We start from the raw sequence: 19,249 nt of genomic DNA on the forward strand, positions 1-19,249 counted from the left end.
TGTTGAGATCTCCCTAGGTAACATGAGCAAAATGTTCCATGTGCTCCGAGTATATGCCAGGTCGGTTAGTCAGCAATTCTGCTTCAAGAATCGGCCTGGTTTTTTTTGTTTTTGTTTTTTCCGTTACACCAATGGTACATTTTCAAAATGGAAGGAATTTAAAATATAAAAGCATTTGCTGTGGAGAAGAGGGAGACTCGAGGACCAGGACCAGAATCCAAGTTTTCTCACACCGAATTTGATGTCTTTTCTGTTACACCCCACGGTTGAGTCTTAGGGCACCAAGTGGGTGGTCATTAATCTTGTGTGGACTTTTTATCCAGTATTGATTATATCATCTCTGTTGTGCTGTGCAGCAGATTTAATACCGAACAGGTTGGTCACTGCACTTGAGAAACAGAAGAATCAGTTGATTCTGAAAGGGGTCAGTTGCAGAGGGAGGGATGCCAGGCTGAGGGGTGGGAGCACAGCTGGGAGGGCTTCTCGGCATAGTGAGTGAATGAAAGCTCATTCGAAGAAACTATATATGTATATATATAGAGAGAGTGCCTACTATGTATATTTATTTATTTATTTATTTTCCCCCTCCTTTGCCCATAACTGGGATCTGGAAGAATCTCTGGGCTTTTTCACTCATTGGGCTAGAGGGTGAGAGGTCAGGCTAAGTACATTGCCAAGTTGCTGCTGGAGATTGGATTAGGATCTAATCTGATCTAATCAATCCAGATGTAATCAATGCTGACATTTTTAGTTTTCAACTGTTTCCTTGTTCTTTTACTAGTAATTATAGTATTATTTAGTGCTTCTAGGATGATGTCTTGGGCTGGTGTGATTCGGGCCCTAGTGCTCCCGAGGAAACAGTCATTCATCCGTTCACTCAAGATGTTTTTATTTGGCACCTATGTACCAACACTATTCTGGGGGAAAGTGAGATACATAGACACAGGCTCACTATTATCTCACGCAGCTAGGCTGTTTGACTTTTGACAAATTCCTTTCTCCTTCTGGCCCTCAATATCAGAGATGGGCCTATTCAGAGATGGGCCCTCACAGTGGACCTAAACCATTTAGATTCAAATTCCAAGTTCATCTCTTTCCCGTTGGGTGACCACATACAGGTTAACTGGGGCTCCCGAGCCTGTTTTCCTCATCTGTAAAACGGGGACAACAGAACTCATCTCATCGGGCTGCGCTCAGGGTGAAATAAGACAGCCCTGCCACTGGCGCTCCGTGCGCTCAGCCCGGGTGGTCGCTGCGGTTCCCCTCGGCCCGCTCCCTGCGGGCGGGCGGACCCCAGACCCAATGACAGGTGGGGGGCAGGGCGTGGCGAGGGCAGGACTGATAGAGCCAGTGTCCGGCGCGGGGGCCGCATTCGGTCTTGACTTGACCGCGGCGAGGTCCGCTCGGCGTGAGCTCCGAGCGCCGAGGACCGAAGCTGCGCTGCCCAGCGGCGGCTAGCGCGGAGCCAGCGCGCCCGCACCACGCGTCCCAGCTCCTAGCGAGCGGCCGCGGAGAACCCTGCCCCCCACCCTTTGACACCCCCCTCCCCCGGCCCTGGGGGCGGGGCCTGAACCGGTCGCCCCCTCCCTCTCCCGCGCCCCGCGCCCCGCCCCGCCCCGCCGCCGCCGAGGCCCGGAAGGGGCCAGTCGCTTCCGTCTCCGCCGGGGATGCACGGAGGGCGGAGCTGCGGCCCGAGGACGCGACGCGAGCCCAGTTCCGGCGAGGAGGCCGCGCCAGTGACAGCGATGGCGGCGGAGTCGGCGCTCCAAGTTGTGGAGAAGCTGCAGGCGCGCCTGGCCGCGAACCCGGACCCGAAGAAGGTGAGAGAGTGCGCAGCGCGGAGCGGGACGGGCGTTGGCCGCGGTGCGGCCCCGTAACGGTCGCGGGTCCGGGCGCGGCCCCTTCCCGACCGGCCGGGGCCGCGGGGGCTCGGACCCGGAGCCAGGCCCCGCCGGGCTGCGGCCTGGGTCGGCAAGTTCGCGGCCATGGGCCGCTGCCCGCGCGGGGCCGGGGGGCGGGGGGCTCCCGGCGGGCCCGGGATGGGGGCGCCCGCGGGCTCCCGGCGGCTGCGGCGCTCTCCGTGCGGACGCGGCGGGCCTCCCGGGCCCCCGGAGCCGCTCCCTCGGCGTCCCGGGCCAGCTGCTTCCCGCGGGCGAGCCCGCTGGAGCTGGTCCTCGCCCTGCGAGACGCGCCTGCTGGCTTGGTGTCTTCGGATGTTCGTCCGAGGGAGAGGGAGCCGGTTCTGCTGTGCGCCGGTGGAGTCTAGGCTCGGAGTGCGGTCCTGCGTCTCGGAGAGACGTTTTTAGGGCTTTCCGACTTGATCGCGGAACGTGGACCTTTTCGCTTTCTCAGTAGATCCCTTTCAGAACAAAACTGAATAAACCTCACGTCCCCTAGCTGTACGTACACCTAAAAACTTGGGTTGCAGTCGGAACAACCAAAACAAAAAAAGGTTAGAAGTTGCAGCTCGATTTCCTTTCGGCCTTGATAGAAAGGTAAGAGCTACCTTTTCTCGTTGCTGCGAGGTATGGGCAACCATTTTTAATTGTACTCCAATTTTTTTTTTTTTAACTGTTTTTGTTAAGTTGAACGCATTCCTCTTCCCTCCCGACTTTGTTTTATCCAGCTTCTCGGTGTCTGGATGTTAAGAATTTTTTCTTTTACCGAAATACACTGATGAAGACACTTAGGTGTTAGACATTCTCTGGGAGCACTCTGGCTCAGTGTGCACTTGGGAGAGAGTTGGATCTCTGAGCCCCAGCGTGCCTTCTGAAGAGGAAGTAATGGAGGGAGCCAGACGAGGTGAAGCGGCGGTGAGATTTGAGTTCTCATCCATTTACCAGACATGGACGTTTTTTGCTCCATCTGTTTAAACAGCTCATTCGCCTCTTCCTAGAACCCAAGTCAGAGGGGGAAGGCCAGGCTTATAGGAAGTGCTCCGTTGATATTAATCACCAATCTTTACAGGGTTTTTGTTTGTTTGTTTGTTTCCTGAAGGGCTCCTTTCTCTCTTCACCTTGTTCCCAGCCTGTCATAGATGAGGTTTTCCCCCTCCACTTCTAAAGGCTGTGCAAAGCATCTCACCATCAGGCCACTTTTTAACTCTTCTCCTGTATAACTAGAGCCACTTCTTCAGTAAGCCATTTTAGTTTTAAATCTGAAAACTTAAATACTTTTCATTCTTTGTTATATATTTCATGGCAGCTCCAGTACCTAGTGGCCAGACACATTTACAAGTTTCTTTTTACAATAACCCTTTGTGGAATCTAATAAATGGTTATTATTTTTTTTCTAAAAGATTTTATTTATCAGAGAGAAAGTGAGAGAGAGAGAGCGAGAGCCTGCACAAGCAGGGGGAACAGCAGGCAGAGCAGGCAGAGGAAGAAGCAGGCTCCCTGGAGAGTGAGGAGCCCAATTCAGGACTTGATCCCAGGCCCCTCGGATCATGACCTAAGCTGAAGGCAGTCACTTAAATGACTGAGCCACCCAGCATCCCAGTGGTCATTATTTTTGAGCACTGGTTGGTTTTCCTTAACACTGTAGGTTTGTGACTGATTTTTAAAACCTTAAAGCAGTATTATGTTCTACTCCCTCCCCTACCAGTCTGGTCTTTAATACTATAAGTTAAAAAAAAAAAAAGGATCATGTAGTATCTATAGTCATTTTCCCATTACAGTTTAAATTTTGAAGTAGTCTTTCTAGTAATTGATGTGCATGAGATTTCAAATTAGGAAAAGGTTCGTTGGGATTTCATCCTACTTGAATTATTAGTGATCATTATGACTGCTTGGGCTTTCAATTGCCAGGGAGCAAATCCTCCTAAACTTCTGGTTTTGCGTTATGAAGATGAGAAAATGTTGGGAGATCGTTTTTGCAAAGAGCACAGTAGTTGACATTCAGAAGTGAGCTAACTGCAGAGGGAAAACTGCAAGCTGGCACACTGGCTTTCTTCTCAGCCTTGTTTTAACCCAACAAGCTCCCACAGGTTGTTCTTGAAATTACAAGATGATTATATGGCAGTAATGAATTTGCAGCTAACTCGTGATTTCAAACCATTATTAGCCAAAGGGTTGATTCCAGACCTATGTTCATGGGTTTCCTTGCATTAAGTGTCGGCATTTAACCGTGACTTTGTTTTAGCTCGAAGTCCATCAATGATCTGGACTTAACTTGGGGAAAAGGTATCAGACCAGGGTCACTTGGCTCCTACTCTTTAATTGGAAACCAGTTTTTATGGGTGGTAGAGTTACTTGCCCTGTGTTATATTTTGAATGTGAAAACTGTAAGGAACACAGTTTGATAGCAAGTGGAGAACAAGGGGTCAACATTATGAACATCTTTTGCTCTTTGGGTTGAAGGAGTGCAAAGGACGACTGAGATTCCTGAGCACGTACCATGCAGATGTTTGGCATTTCTCAATGAGCTGTTAGCAGTTCTTGCAAACTCTGCAGTTGGTCCCTTGGTTTGATAACAGCAAGTTCCCACCTACCTGAAGATGCACACAGTGCTTTTACTTTGTTATTGCTTTGTACTTTCTTGAACCTCTTTGAAAATAGAGAGGCTCTGAAGCCCTTTTTCTCTTATGTTGTGCTAAGTCACTTTGAAATCTCTAGGGTTTTAGTTTTGTCTGCTTTCAAGTCCCCCTCACTAACTCAAAGCAAAGTAGAAAGGCAGCATTTATATTTCCAATTAGTGTTGGGCTTTGAGATGAACACTTCCTCCATGACTTTTGGCCCCTCCTTAAATGCTGGCTTTGTAGAGGTCCTGGGACAGAGTCCCATGGTGACCTCCTTTACTCTGTGGACTCTAAACCATCCAGCAGTGTAATACTGAGGAAGAGCTCCTCTGCTTTGTTTCCAGGCACATGAGCTCCTGTTCTATTTTCTTTTCCTGTTTTCTAAGGATAGTGTTGTGCTGGATGTTTCTCCCGTCTTGGTAGTTCATGCTGTTGTGGACACACCTGACTAACTCATTCGTCAAGTTACCAAACCTTACTGGGCTTTTTCAATATCTGAAGTGGGGAGAAAAATATCCACTTTATCGATTTGTCTGATGAGGATGACAGAAGGTAACGCATGTAAGAACTTAGCGTCATCACAGACACGCAATAGGCGGTCTATAAATGCCTTCCAGGGATGGCATTAGTGGAATCAGCCATTTTTAACCTTTACAGTGATCCTAAATTTTCCTCTAAGAAAAGGAATTGGCGTTCATTTTTGCACCCATAGCTTGAGTGACAAGAAACACATACATTTTATCCTGAGTTGGTTGGTGGTGGTGATCAGATTTGAAGTGGAGGATAATTTTCATTCAACCATGAAGGTGAAACTCCCTGGATTTACTACTTGGCTTCTCATTTGTTCCCAGCCAAACGAGATTATCACTTGTGATCCAATTGCTCTGCCTAGAGATGAAGTTCAGTAATTATTGAAGTAGAATGACCAGAAAAACATATTTGCTACTCCACCTAATAGCAATATGGCATACTAATTATAGCCCGGGCTGCACATGGAAAAAGAACAGATCTTGTTATCTAGTGCTTTAAATGTGAAAGTAGTCACAGTTAATCTGTTTTGAACTATTTGTACTTAGCACCACTCCTTGAATGGTAAGTATGTTTCTACACATGTAAACATTTCCTGAAAAGAGGCATAGCCAGTCAGGACTTTGGGTAGGAATGGAGTAAGTAGGAATTAGCTGGGGACTGTCTGGGTGATGATCGAGGGTAGACATTTGAAGAGCTCAGAGTTGATGAATGAAATGATTAATAATCATGTATTTAAAAAAAAACAACTTCAGTGAACTTTTCTAGTGTTCCAGGCACTATGGCCAAGGACTGCACGTGGTTTGTCTCTGAATCCTCACAGCTTGTAAAGTTGTAAAGAGACAGGATCAGTTCCTATTTTGCAGATGAAGTAACTAAGGTTCAAGCTGGTTAATGATTTGCACAGAATCACCAGCAGGGAGATGACAGGACCAAACTGAAGCCTGTCTCTGACTCCGGAACTCTGTTTCAACAGCTCTGCACTCCTGATTTTGACCTAGTTTTACGACTCTAGAAAGGAAATGTGGCCAATCCCAGATCACTTTTCTAATCTACCCAGACATTTTGTGTTCACAATTTGTACCAGCAAACCTCTGATTCCGCCAACTTGAAATTGGTCTTGAAATTCCCACTTGTATCAAAAAAATAAAAACAAAACCAAAAACAAACCCCAATTCTGTTAAACTGCGACTCTTCCTGGAAACAGGATACCCTTTTCCTAGAGAAACCTCTTCTCCTTTTCACTTTCCTCTGTGGTGGGTCCACAGGTGATTTCCCTAAATTAATATGTTTCTCAGAAATTCTGTCTCAACTGGAGCAATGATAGTAGTTGATGACTTTTATTAGAGTTGGTAGGTTTGGTTCTCTAAGTCCTACCTCCCCTCACCCCCCACCCTCCATCCCCTCCCCGATGTTACATAGTAGTTGAAAGCGGGGAATCTAAAGCCACAGACCTGAGGACATCTGGCCCTTCTTGCATCCTGGGGCAAGTAACTTAACTTCTCTGAGCCTGTTTTCATGCTTGTAAAATAGCGATAATAACCATACTTATTACTGTACAACACACAGAACTCAGTAAGCACTTAACCATCGTATTATTATTTGTTCCAGTGAATGATTATGAGGTTATAGAAATTAACATTTATTTTATTCTCTCTGCAGCTCTTGAAATATTTGAAGAAACTCTCCACCTTGCCTATTACAGTAGACATTCTTGCGGTAAGAAGTGTTAGATATTATGTAACTATATTCCATCCCCCTCCCACTGGAGAGATTGTACAATAAGTTTAAAAGCGTGGGCTTTGGGGCGCCTGGGTGGCTCAGTGGGTTAAGCCGCTGCCTTCGGCTCAGGTCATGATCTCAGGGTCCTGGGATCGAGTCCCGCATCGGGCTCTCTGCTCGGCAGGGAGCCTGCTTCCTCCTCTCTCTCTCTGCCTGCCTCTCTGCCTACTTGTAATCTCTCTCTGTCAAATAAATAAATAAAATCTTTAAAAAAAAAAAAAAAAAAAAAAAAAAAGCGTGGGCTTTGAAAGTGAAAGAAACCAGACACAAGGCCATGTATTGTATGGTTCTATTTAGGTGAAATGTCCAGAATAGGCAGATCCACAGACGGATGGTAAGGGGTGAGGGAAGTGGGGAGGAACAGCATTTCTTTTTAGGGTTATGGAAATGTTCTGGAACTAGTAGTCATCGTTGTGCAATATTGTGTCTTGGAAACCAATAAACTATATACTTTAAAAAAGTTAAAGTGAGCTTTGCGCAGTGACGGTATTACAGCCAATGAGGTTTATCCACGGTGTGATTACTGCTAATTGAAAATAAAATGGTTAAAATGATGAATTTTATCATAAATTTTTAAAAAATTTAGCTTTGGCATCAACTAGTCCTGGATTCAGATCCAAGTTCTATGACTTTAGGCTATTTTTCCATGTCAAACAGACCAGATTCCTGCCTCACAGAGTTACTGAGGACTCGTGAGATTTGTATGCAGAAGCTCTCCAATCAGTGCCTGACACCTGCTGGAATCACTCTTGTTATTTATTGTTATAGTTGTAGAAGTGTTTTAGTACACTGTTTTCCACTTCTGAGGTTGGTGTGCTTTGCTACTGTGTGTCATTAGAGGTTTGAGGCGTAAACACAAAGTAATTTTGTACTAAGACTTGCAAGGTATGTTTTAGGAAGGAGTTTCTCCAAGCAAGGGGCCTTATTTCCTTAGAAAGTTGTTGAGCGAAGTTCTACAACCCTGTAACAATTCTTTTGTCAAATCTGCAGGAGACCGGAGTTGGGAAAACAGTAAATAGCTTGCGAAAACACGAGCACGTTGGAAGTTTCGCCAGGGATCTGGTGGCCCAGTGGAAGAAACTGGTTCCTGTGGAACGGTAAGAACATTATTCTGTAGGTTTGTTCAACTTCATGATTAAATCTGGTACTTGGAGTGTTTATAGACCCTTCTTATTTAAAATATTTATTTTGGGGGTGTCTGGGTGGCTCAGTCCGTTAAGTGTCTGACTCTTGGTTTCGGCTCAGGTCATGCTCTCAGGGTCCTGGGATTGAGCCCCGTGTCTTTCCAGCTCTGTGTTCAGCATGAGTCTGCTGGAGATTATCTCCCTCTCCTCCCTCTGCTCCACCCCTGCTCATGCTCTCTCACTCTCTCTAAAACAAATAAAATCTTTAAAAACAAATAAATAAAATATTTATTTTGCCTTGATTATAAAAGTAATCAGTGATCGTTACAGGATTTTAAAAAATAAAAAAAAATAGAAATTAGAATAAAAATTTCTTAAAGTTCTGCCATCCAAACATAAGCATTATTAACATTTTGATATGTTTCTTTCTACCTTCTTTTTATTTATTTTTAAGTAAATGTATTTTTTTAAGATTTTTATTTATTTGAGAGAGCAGAGAGCTGGATTTGGGGCTTGATCCAGAACCCCAGGGATCATGACCTGAGCTGAAGGGAGGCGCTAAATCTACTGAGCCACTCGGGCCCCTACCCTTTTTGTAAAAGACATTTTTATATAGTTGTGAACAAACGATATAAACAACCACTCCTTTTTTTAGGTAACAAGTTAAATATGTCCCCATGTTGAAATTCTCTTTTTCCAGTTTTTTAAAAGATTCTATTTATTTGAGAGCATGAGCAGGGGCAGAGGGACAAGCAGACTTCTTGCTGAGCAGAGAGCCCCATACAGAGCTTGATCCCAGGACCCTGGAATCATGGTCTTAGCCCAAGGCAGACGTTTAACTAAGTGAGCCACCCAGGCTCCTCTGTGTTGAAAATCTTTTAAACATTTTTCATGTCCTCAAGATATTTGATCTTGGGGCGCCTGGGTGGCTCAGTGGGTTAAAGCCTCTGCCTTCGGCTCAGGTTATGATCCCAGGGTCCTGGGATCAAGCTCTGCATCCCGCTCCCTGCTCATCGGGAAGCCTGCTTCCCCCTCTCCCACTCCCACTGCTTGTGTTCCCTTTCTCACTGTGTCTGTCTCTGTCAAATAAATAAAATCTTAAGGGGAAAAAAAAAAAGATATTCGATCTTTTTGTCCTGCAGTTAAATGCATCATTTTCTGTTTTTTTAATTATTTGAGTTTTCCCAGTCTCAAACCTTAGTTGAGTATCTTTGAGCAGGATCCATTCATCCTCTTCCCAAGACCTTGTTTCTTTTTTTTTTTTTTTTTAATTTTATTTATTTATTTGACAGACAGAAATTACAAGTAGGCAGAGAGGCAGTGAGAGAGAGGAGGAAGCAGGCTCCCTGCTGAGCAGAGAGCCCGATGCGGGGCTCGATCCCAGGACCCCGGGATCATAACCTGAGCCGAAGGCAGAGGCTTTAACCCACGGAGCCACCCAGGCGCCCTAAGACCTTGTTTCTAACTCTGCATCCTTTTCATCTCTTTTTGTGAGTTCAGGTTCTGTGACTTTGTCCTCTGAACAAGGATTACACTGAGATTTATATCCGCTCTGTTTACTTTTTTTTTTTTTTTTTTTTTTTAAATTGTAGAAACACTGAGCCTGATGAGCAGGACTTTGAGAAGAGCCATTCCCGAAAGCGCCCCAGGGAAGCAGTTCAGAAGGAGGAGGAGATAGAGGGAGACGACCAGGAAAACTGGAAAGCCTCCAGTAGCCAAACCTATAGCCCTGATCACAGGCAGAAAAAACACAGAAAACTCTCAGAACCCGAGAGAACTCACAAAGTGTCCCACGTTCCAGAGAGGAGAGATGAGAGAAAGAGGTGCCATAGAGTTTCACCGGTTTATTCTTCAGACCACGAATCTTCTGATTATGGCCATGTTCAGTCCCCTCCATCGTCTGCCAGTCCCCATCAGATGACCATGGACCATTACAGATCCTTGGAGGAGGACCACGAGCCCTTTGTTCCACACCAGAAACCTGGGAAAGGCCATAGTAATGCCTTTCAGGACAGACTGGGGATTAGTCAGGACCGACACGTGGGGGATTCCCACGGGAAAGGGGCTGTGAGTCAGAACAAGGAGCACAGATCTTACAAGGAAAAACGTCCAGTGGATGCTAGGGGAGATGGAAAGTTGTCTTTGAGCAAAGAGAAATCACACAAGGCCGTCTCCAAAGAGGAAAACCGAAGGCCACTCTCAGGGGATAGCACAAAGGAGAAGCTGCCCTCCAGTGGAGTCAAGAAAGAGAAGGAGAAGGAGGGCAGCTCCAAGAAGAAGTTTTTACCACCCTTGGAAGTTGCTTCAGACAACCACCTTAAAAACAAGCCAAAGCACAAAGATGCAGAGAAAACCAAAACGGACAAAAACAAGCAGAGTCTCGACAGCTTAGACATAGGAAAGGGGGCGGGAGACCCGCTGCCCAAGATGAAAGACCGGGTTTCTAACAACCTAAAGACTTCAGAAGGGAAAGTAAAGTCTTCTCATTCAGACCGAAAGTCTGGGGGCTCCCTCGCCAAGGTCGAGGAGGCAGAGATGGAGGATGAATTTGAGCAGCCTACTATGTCTTTTGAGTCATACCTCAGCTATGACCAGCCCCGTAAGAAAAAGAAAAAGATTGTGAAAACTTCAGCCACCACTCCTGGAGAAAAAGGACTAAAAAAAAATGATTCGAAAAGCACGAATAAAAACTTGGACTCAGTTCAGAAATTACCTAAAGTGAATGAAAACAAGTCAGAGAAACTTCAGCCAGCTGGAGCCAATTCAGCCAAGCTGAAAAAGGTAAGCCCTTCAGCCACTTGGTGGCGTCCCAGCTGGAGCATCTGGCCCTGTAGAGCTCCCAGGACCTATCCCGCCTCTGTTCAGCTTGGCTGGCTTTTACGTGGCTTGTTGAATTTCAGTTTCCAGGCCTCTCTGGCAGGGCAGCTAGCTGCCAAGGTGCATATTTCCTGCATTTGTTCTATCATGCTGGGCCTGTCTCTCCACTTCCTGCCTTCGGTGGTATCAGACCTAGTGGGCAGCCCCTCTCCAGCCTGGGTCTGCTTGTGATGTCTGCCTCGTCCGCACTGCTGGGAGTGGGCTGTAAAGCAGAGAGCTGTGCTCTTAAATAGGGGCTGTCCACTCACTGGTCTTGTCTTTGCAGGTCCCCATGGACGCCTTGCCAGTGTTGCCAGACCTCCCATTACCCATGATACAGGCCAATTACCGGCCACTTCCTACCCTGGAATTGATGTCCTCCTTCCCACCAAAGCGAAAAGGTTAATTTTCTGCATCCTTGTTTAACCAGAAAAAGATTTTAACAATTTATTCACGATATCCTAAGATTTTGGTGCACTTAATAGCCTCCCCGGCTCTGGAGTTTGATGGCTTGGGTTTAAATCCAAGCTCTGGCTTCTACAGGTTCTATGAACTGGGGTAATAATTTCCTTAGACTTCAGTTTCATGTGCTAGGAGTGGGCACGGTAATGGTATCTGCCTCACAAGTCTGTTCAGTGGATTAAAAGTGATGATGCTGGTAAAGCTCTGAACTTGGGTTTTCCCACATTTGGTAAATCTTAGCTGCACTGTTACTAGCTGCCTTTTATTCTGTTACGTTCTGTATGAGCTTTTTATCTTAAAAAAAAAAAAGTTCTGTTCTTAATAGCACAAGAATTAGAAGCCACCTAAGTGTCCCTCAGCAAGAGACAATCACTGTAGTTCATCCACACAGTAGCATCCTCTACAGCTGTGATAAGTGTGGACAGACTTTGTCTGATAAGGGATGATTTCTAGAATACGGTAAATGAAAGAACAAGGACAGTGGGTGTTATTGGTGAAAATGGAATAAAATGCACATTTGTTTATTTTGCACAGACTTGGAGGAATACACAGAACTGGTAGCATTGGTTGCCTTTGAGAAAGGGCAGTGGGAAGCCGTGGAAGGGCGAGAGAAAGAGAGCTCTCCCTGCAGAGCTCAGTGCCCTTTGTAACGTGCAGTCCTGTCTTCCTTGCCCTGTAGCGCTGTCTTCACCCCAGGAAGAGGAGGAAGCTGGATTCACTGGACGAAGAATGAATTCTAAGATGCAGGTGTATTCTGGCTCCAAATGTGCCTATCTCCCCAAAATGATGACCTTGCACCAGCAATGCATCCGGGTACTTAAGAACAACATCGATTGTAAGTCACATGCTTTTGTCCTGCTCTTAAATACATTGTGGCACTGGGACCTCACCATTGGGTTGCTTGGCCAATATTCGACACTTTCATCTTTGATTCTCTGCAGCAATCTTTGAAGTGGGTGGTGTCCCATATTCTGTTCTTGAACCTGTTTTGGAGAGGTGTACGCCTGATCAGCTATACCGCATAGAGGAGTACAACCACGTGAGTATCCTGTTTGGGACAGGGAAGGCCATTTTCTGGCCCGTGTCTCCAGAACTAGCCTCGCCTCTGAGTCTGCAGTGGGTGAAGGGCAGGCAGCAGTGGTGGTTTCACTGTTCTGGGAAGGCTGGTTTGCCTGCGGGCCTTGAAACATGCATATTTTTAGCACCTGCTCCTGGCATCCAATCAAGATGGGCTTCAAAAGGAGCAGAGAAACACTGCCCACCCTTCCCTTGCTCAGTCACAGAGGGCAGGGAGAATTTGGGCAGCACAGCCTTGGGAGCCAGGGCAGGGACAGAGCTTTGAACCAGGGACAGGCCTCTGGTGAATATAAAACACAGGGACACCTGGTGCCTCAGTTGGTTGAGCGGCCGACTCTTTTTTTTTTTTAAAGATTTTATTTATTTATTTGACGGAGAAAGATCACAAGTAGGCAGAGAGAGAGAGGGAAGCAGACTCCCCACTGAGCAGAGATCCCAATGCGGGACTCGATCCCAGGACCCTGAGATCATGACCCGAGCCGAAGGCAGCGGCTTAACCCACTGAGCCACCCAGGCGCCCCGAGCGGCCGACTCTTAATTGCAGCTCACGTCATGATCTCAGGGATGTGAGCTCGAGCCCCGTGTCGGGCTCTGTGCTACGCATGGAGCCTGCTTGAGATTCTCTGTCCGCCTCTGTCCCCTTCCCTCCCAACTTTAAAAAAAAAGAAGAAAGAAAACACAGATTTGCTAGGAGCCTCCTAGAGACATCCCGGTGTGACCAGATGTCTTTCTGACTGTGCTGGGACACAGTCCTTCGCTCGCTTCAGGGGGCTGTCTCCAGTTCTCGGGCACATTTTGCATGTGTCGTCGTCTCAGTCCCCCCTGTCGCGGTTTCCTAAAGGAAGAGCCTGGTCTCATCTGGTTTTTGAATTGTCCTCTCTCACCCCACAGCCCCCAAAAGCAGCCAGTATAGCACCTCACATTTAACAGTTCTTAAATACGGTGATTTTTTTTTTTCTAGAACCATGGTTTATTTTAATACAACACTACTACTGTGAAGACCAAAAAACCATGAGGAAGGTGCTCACCCCGAAGTGATTAAGATGGAAAAGGGCTGTGTCAGAAAAGTGCTTGCATATAAATGATGCCCTGGTTCTGATTTTAGGTATTAATTGAAGAAACAGATCAATTATGGAAAGTTCATTGTCACCGAGACTTTAAGGAAGAAAGGCCTGAAGAGTATGAGTCGTGGCGGGAGATGTACCTGCGGCTTCAGGATGCCCGGGAGCAGCGGCTGCGAGTGCTGACCAAGAATATCAGATCTGCACATGCCAATAAGCCCAAAGGTGATGGGCGAGGGGACCCCGGCAGGACGGGGCGGGCTGCTGAAACATGGAGCCCTGGGCTCCTATTGACCGCGGGGCCTTAGCAGGCCGGGCTGAGGTAGCCTCCAGGTCCTAAATCTGTCTTGCTTGTGCAGAAATGGGGCAGGGATAAGCTGCATCTTCTGCCACCACACATACTATCTAGAGGGATTTTTCAGGGTTAATAATCCCCTGGCTTTGGGGGCACCTGAAGAGCCTTTATCTCTTAATAGCATAGATCAGTAAAACCACAGCAGCATCTCCACTCAAAAAGGAGGTACTGATGTCCCTATTTCTCATCAGGCCGACAAGCAAAGATGGCCTTTGTCAACTCTGTGGCCAAACCGCCTCGTGATGTTCGACGGAGACAGGAGAAGTTTGGAACCGGAGGAGCAGCTGTGCCTGAGAAAATTAGGTAAGCTCTTGGCAGCTTTTGGGTTTCTGTGTGCTCCGTGGAAAAGAGCCCCAGGACCTTGTCATTCGGCCCTACAAGGCAGTCCAGGGGCAGGAAGTGATTCATTTTTGGGGTGAGAGCATGGCCTTGCGGAGTGGATTTTGGAGGCCAACCTTGGCCAGCTCAGCCCTTGACACTGCTCGCCTTCCCCTCCTTCCCCCCAACCTCGGCCCGCCCCAGGCCTGTGACTGCAGTATTGGCCAATAATTATTCCTGCCGCTCAGCGGGTTAAGATGAAATGGAGATCAGGACCTGGCTTCTGGGAGACACGCCCTTGGGCTTTCCCTTTCTCCATTTCAACAAACCACGTTCCTGGGGCTCCTGGTTGGCTCAGTCATTGGAGCATACGACTCCTGATCTCGGGGTCATGAACTTGGTAGAGATTACTTGGAAACAAAAATAACCAGAGTAAAGCGTGCTGCTGCGAAGACTGCAGGAGCTCAGTCACTGCAGGAGCTCAGTCGCAGCAGCATTTTCAGATCGACGCCGTCCTCCGTGCCACCCTCAGAATCTGGGGCACGCGGGTCGGCTGCACAAAGCCAGCGGATGGGGTCCTCCTCAGACAGGCCAGCCCCGGGCTGCTGGTGCGGAGGGCAGATTTCTCACCCTCGGGCCTAACCCGCTGGCGCTGTGTTGCAGGATCAAGCCGGCCCCGTACCCCTCGGGGAACAGCCATGCCCCGTCGGCCAGCGGCAGCGGCAGCAACTTTAGTGCCAGCCCGGAGGAGCCGGCCTACGACGGCCCCAGCACCAGCGGGGCCCACTTGGCTCCCGTGCTCAGCACTGTTTCCTACGATCCTAGGAAGCCGACTGTGAAGAGTAAGTAACTCGGGCTTCATGCTCAGGGATCTCAGAACCGCTATTTGAGGCTTTTGGGGTCCCGGCCGCTGCGCCCTCCTCTGTGTGCTCAACGGGGCGAGGCTCTGCCCGCAGCTTCTCTAAATGCCGGTGCCTCCTTCCCCCGCTCTGTGCCTGATGCACGAGTATCTGCCCGATAGCGATCTTAGTGAATATTCATTTTGGCACTCTTGCTTTTTTTTTTTTTTTTTTTAAACCCGAACATAAGTCTGTTCACCAGGCAATAACGTGGGTTCATAACCACTACTGTTAACTGCTGAACGACTCTCTGTCTGGAGGGTGTATGACCTATAACCCCCAGCTTCCAAATATTTATTTTTTCTATCTAGTTGCAGGTATTTTGTATTTTATTAAGTGTGTTATTAGCACAGACTATGTCCAGTACTCTAAGGGGGTTTCCTCCCCTAAAAGCAGGCTTGTGTATTCACACCAGCGTCCCGGGGCGGGTAGAGGTCCTGGCGTGAGCTTTGGCTGTGCTCAGGTGAATCCCTTAGGAGGGCATGCCCGCGTCCCTAGGTGGGCTCTACCTTGAGCTCCTCTCGGACCTGTTGCTGCCCTGGGTGGAGGCGACTGAGAGGGCTGCCATTTGGTGGTTTGGGTGTTGGTGAGGCAGAGTGAAATTGTGTCTGACAACGGCCGTGAGAGTCGGGAGGCAGTGAATCCCAGTTCTGCCACCTACTGCACAAGCGGGGGCTTGCTGAAGTGGTCGCAGGTAGAGCTGGGGATGGTTTCGGGTCCGGTGGGCGCTCTGGAAGCCGAGCTCTGTGCTGCTCTTCTGCTGTGCTGGGAGAGGAGAACCTCGTACCCTTTGTCTGCTGGTGCAGAGCCGGGAGCAGCAGGGCTTGCCTTGACGGTGTGTGTCTAAACTATTTCTCTTCTCACAGAAATTGCCCCAATGATGGCCAAGACGATTAAAGCTTTCAAGAACAGGTTCTCTCGACGGTAAACTGAGGACTCGCCTGGGAGACAAAACTGGCGGGGAGGAGTACCAGGACAGTGGGGGTTGGGGAATGGAACTTCCAAAGGAGACCAGGATCCTTTGCTTGGAGGCACCATTTGGTCTCGGAACCCAGCCCGACCCGCAGGTGTTGCCCCTGTGAGCCTGTGCGCGCCGCAGCCACTGCCTCCCGGCCTGGAGAACACTTCAGAATTCTGAAGAAGATGTGAAGCCTCAGTCTTACTGAGGATTTTAAGGTCAATTATACTTTTGTTGTTAATTAGCTTCTTTGTAAACTATAAGACATAGTTTTAACTAATAAATATTGCCCCCAGATTGTATTTATATTCCCCCAGTATTTTTTTTTTTTTCTTTTTTTCTTTTTTTTTTTAGGTCCTCTACCATACACTTAGCCTTTTATTTTCAGGGTCCTTTATTATTAGATTAAAAACCTAGTGAAAGCCATTCCCCTGTCCCAGATCAGCCTCCCTAAGTGGACTCTGGTCCAGAGGGAGGGCTGGGCGTCCTCAGAGCCTGTGTGGTGCCTGCTGCACAGAGGGCCAAGAGTGGGTCCTGGGCTGCCTGTCCTGGAGGGGCACCTCGATATAGAGACCGGAAGTGTTCAAGGCAGACCCCTCGCCTCTGAGGCCCTTCTCAGTGTTGCTTTGAGTTCCTATGCAGGTGCATCTCTTTCTTCTTCATTAAATAGTATTTATTAAAGGAGGTTATTTGTAAAGGTCTAGAGTCTTTTCCCTATCCTTTTTGCCAGTTCCCACTTTTTAGAGGCTCACTAGAGGACACAGAGCCTTGGGGGATCGATTTGCACAGAACCCCAACATTTTTACGATTTACAATTTCTGATTCAAGACTTAAGGGACTTTTTTTTCCTCCCCTGTTTTTCCTTCTCCCCCCAGCAGGGGGAGCACACATGGCAGGGCTTTCTGTGCCCCCACCTCCCCATTCAACTAAGTCTAAGAAGCCAGCACTTTAATCTCCTGTTCCCTGTGAACTGCTAGCAGAAGTGAGTGGTTTTAAAAGTTGTAATGCTGTGTTCAAAATTGGTTTTGTTTTGCCTTTCTTTAAAAGATAAGATCATGTGATTGAAAGAGCACAAGAATTCGCTATGTTTTGCAGAGAACTTTGCAGATGAAGCGCTCTCTACTTTTTAAGTGTTTAAGCCAGAATTTGAGGCGGGGGACCGGCCAGTTTAGGGAAAGTATCTGAGCTATAGTGTCAGGACGGGGGAGAACCGCAAGGACACCCACTAGGTTTGGGAAGGGAGGCTCACTTGCAAACTGACACAGGAGCAAGATCAGCCCTTAGGAGGGCAGCGTCAGTGCCCTTCTCGGCTGGGGACGAGCACCAATCTCGTAGGAACCCACTTGGTTGTGACCCAGGGGGATAAATGTGCTGTATACACTTGAGGTGCCTGTCCTTAAGATGCCTAAGCGGTAGGCGGAGGGCATGGTTCACGGGATGGCCTCAGGAGCTCGGCAGTGAGTCCCTTTGGCCAGCTCCCTCACAGCCCAGAACAGGGAGTCCGCTGCTTTTAACTGTCCCGCAGACCTCAGGCTGGCTGAACATTCCAGAGCGAGCAGAGACACTGTGCAGCCAAAGCTGCAGTGTCGGGTGTGCGTGGTGCACAGGCTGCCTGTCCCAGCAGGACACGAGTAGTGCCGTGTTTTCGTCTGCTGTGTTTCTGAATTGGGTAAAACACTCTCTCTCCTGCTTGTCTGTCTCACCATTCACCCCCAGCCCTGGCCCGCTCTGCAAAACTGGTATCAAGAAGCCTCTTCCCTAAAGCCAAATGAACATCTGAGCCGGGGCCAGACAGCTGTGGCCTGGAATAGCTCCCTGCGGGTGTCCACCAGCTCGAATTTGTCTCTTAGCTGTGTGTTCAAGTCTTTGTCATTGAAACCAGTTTTTCCTACTGCAGATTCAGTTGTGCAGGATCTCATCTCCTTTGTTAGGAGTTTTTAGGCAGGGAGGGAAGGAAGGACACATTTGTTCGTGCCGCCACCGCCGCCCATTTTTAGCACATACAGGTTTTTTGATCTGCCCTGTTTGCCTAGAGCCAGATCTTTCCCTCCTCCCCCTCCGAGCGTGTCTGCATCAGGGATGTGACTTGGTGAGAAGAGTAAGGAGGACAGAGGAAAAGCCGAATTTCTGAGCAACCTTCTCACCTGGTTATTGAAGTGGCTGCAGAGCAGACACACAGGACGATGTTGAACCTTTGGTCTCATTTGTGAAAACGTGTGCAATTGTTTTCCTGTGCTACACTACATACAGATCACCAAATTACAAATTAACCCTTTGTGATCCTTGGTGTAATGAGCAGTTTCTTTGGGGCTTTCTCTTTTGGGAAGTGGGAGGGAAAGGAGCAAGGTATCATCCTGCTCTTCATTTGTATTTTGGTCCCAAAATGTAAATACAATTTTCTATGTTACTTTTTTGTGGTAACTACCAAGATGAATATTTTAATTAGATAAGTTATATGAAAAGGAAGGAAAATTCCATGTCTAAATAAAAAAACAAAAACAAAAAACCCCATACTGTGGTTATTTTCTTTTCTCCCTTACTGTGTCTGAGAACATCAGTTGGTCACCAAGAGTCTGGTTCCTGGGCTGTGTGGCAGAGAGCTGAATCCCGGGACGGGGCTATGTAAAGGATGTTGGATGTTGTAGCGAAGTGGGACTGGGGATGGGAATTCTGGGGTGGGGAGGGAGAACCCTTGAGCAAAGGGAGGAACCTCAGATGACAAGTACCTCCTGAGACTGAGACATTAACCCCGTATTACAAGCAGAAGCTGGGGCTCAGGGGGGAGATCATGCAGCCCACCTGCAGCAAAGGAAAAGGCGAGAAACCCAGGTTTCTGGCTGCAGAGTGGGTACCACTCCACCTGTCAGTGCCCCAGGCGTGTGAAGGACCCAGGGGAGTCTCCTCTGTCTTCAGACTTCCCAATGAGAGCATAATGACAACTGACGCAGAAAGGTCACGCAGCAAGAACTTCAGGCCCTGCCCATTGGCCTGGCTAGCAGGACCCTCAGCCTCTGGCTAGTGGAGCCCAGGGCTTGGTGCAGCCTCTGCATATATTGCATCGTATTTTTTTTTTAAGAGTGAGATCACTAGCCGGGGAGGGGTGGTAGGTGAGAGGGAGGATCTTAAGCAGACTCCGTGCTGAGCGGGGAGCCCAACATGGGGCACCATCTCACCACCTTGGGATCAGGATTTGAGCCATAACCAAGAGTAGACGCTCAACTGACTCAGCCACCCAGGTGCCCCTGTGTTGGAGTGGATCTTCCATCAAACCGACATCATCTCCCAGAAGCACATTTTTATTATCCTTCTCTCC

The 19,249-nt window shown here is 48.0% G+C and overlaps 1 protein-coding gene and 1 pseudogene across 1 annotated transcript; both read left to right on the plus strand.

Moving 5' to 3' along the window:
• Positions 1–1,693: 1,693 nt before the first annotated feature.
• Positions 1,694–16,252, plus strand: ELOA (elongin A). Its single transcript, XM_044237421.1, has 11 exons — positions 1,694–1,820; positions 6,707–6,763; positions 7,817–7,923; positions 9,543–10,731; positions 11,093–11,207; positions 11,948–12,103; positions 12,210–12,307; positions 13,451–13,631; positions 13,953–14,064; positions 14,743–14,921; positions 15,845–16,252. Exons 1-11 carry the CDS (start codon positions 1,746–1,748, stop codon positions 15,904–15,906), a joined length of 2,331 nt encoding a protein of 776 aa, XP_044093356.1. The 5' UTR covers positions 1,694–1,745; the 3' UTR covers positions 15,907–16,252.
• Positions 7,296–7,416, plus strand: LOC122901462 (annotated as a pseudogene).
• Positions 16,253–19,249: the final 2,997 nt, after the last annotated feature.

This window comes from Neovison vison, chromosome 2 (assembly GCF_020171115.1).
Source record: "Neovison vison isolate M4711 chromosome 2, ASM_NN_V1, whole genome shotgun sequence".
Classification (NCBI taxonomy): Eukaryota; Metazoa; Chordata; class Mammalia; order Carnivora; family Mustelidae; genus Neogale; species Neogale vison.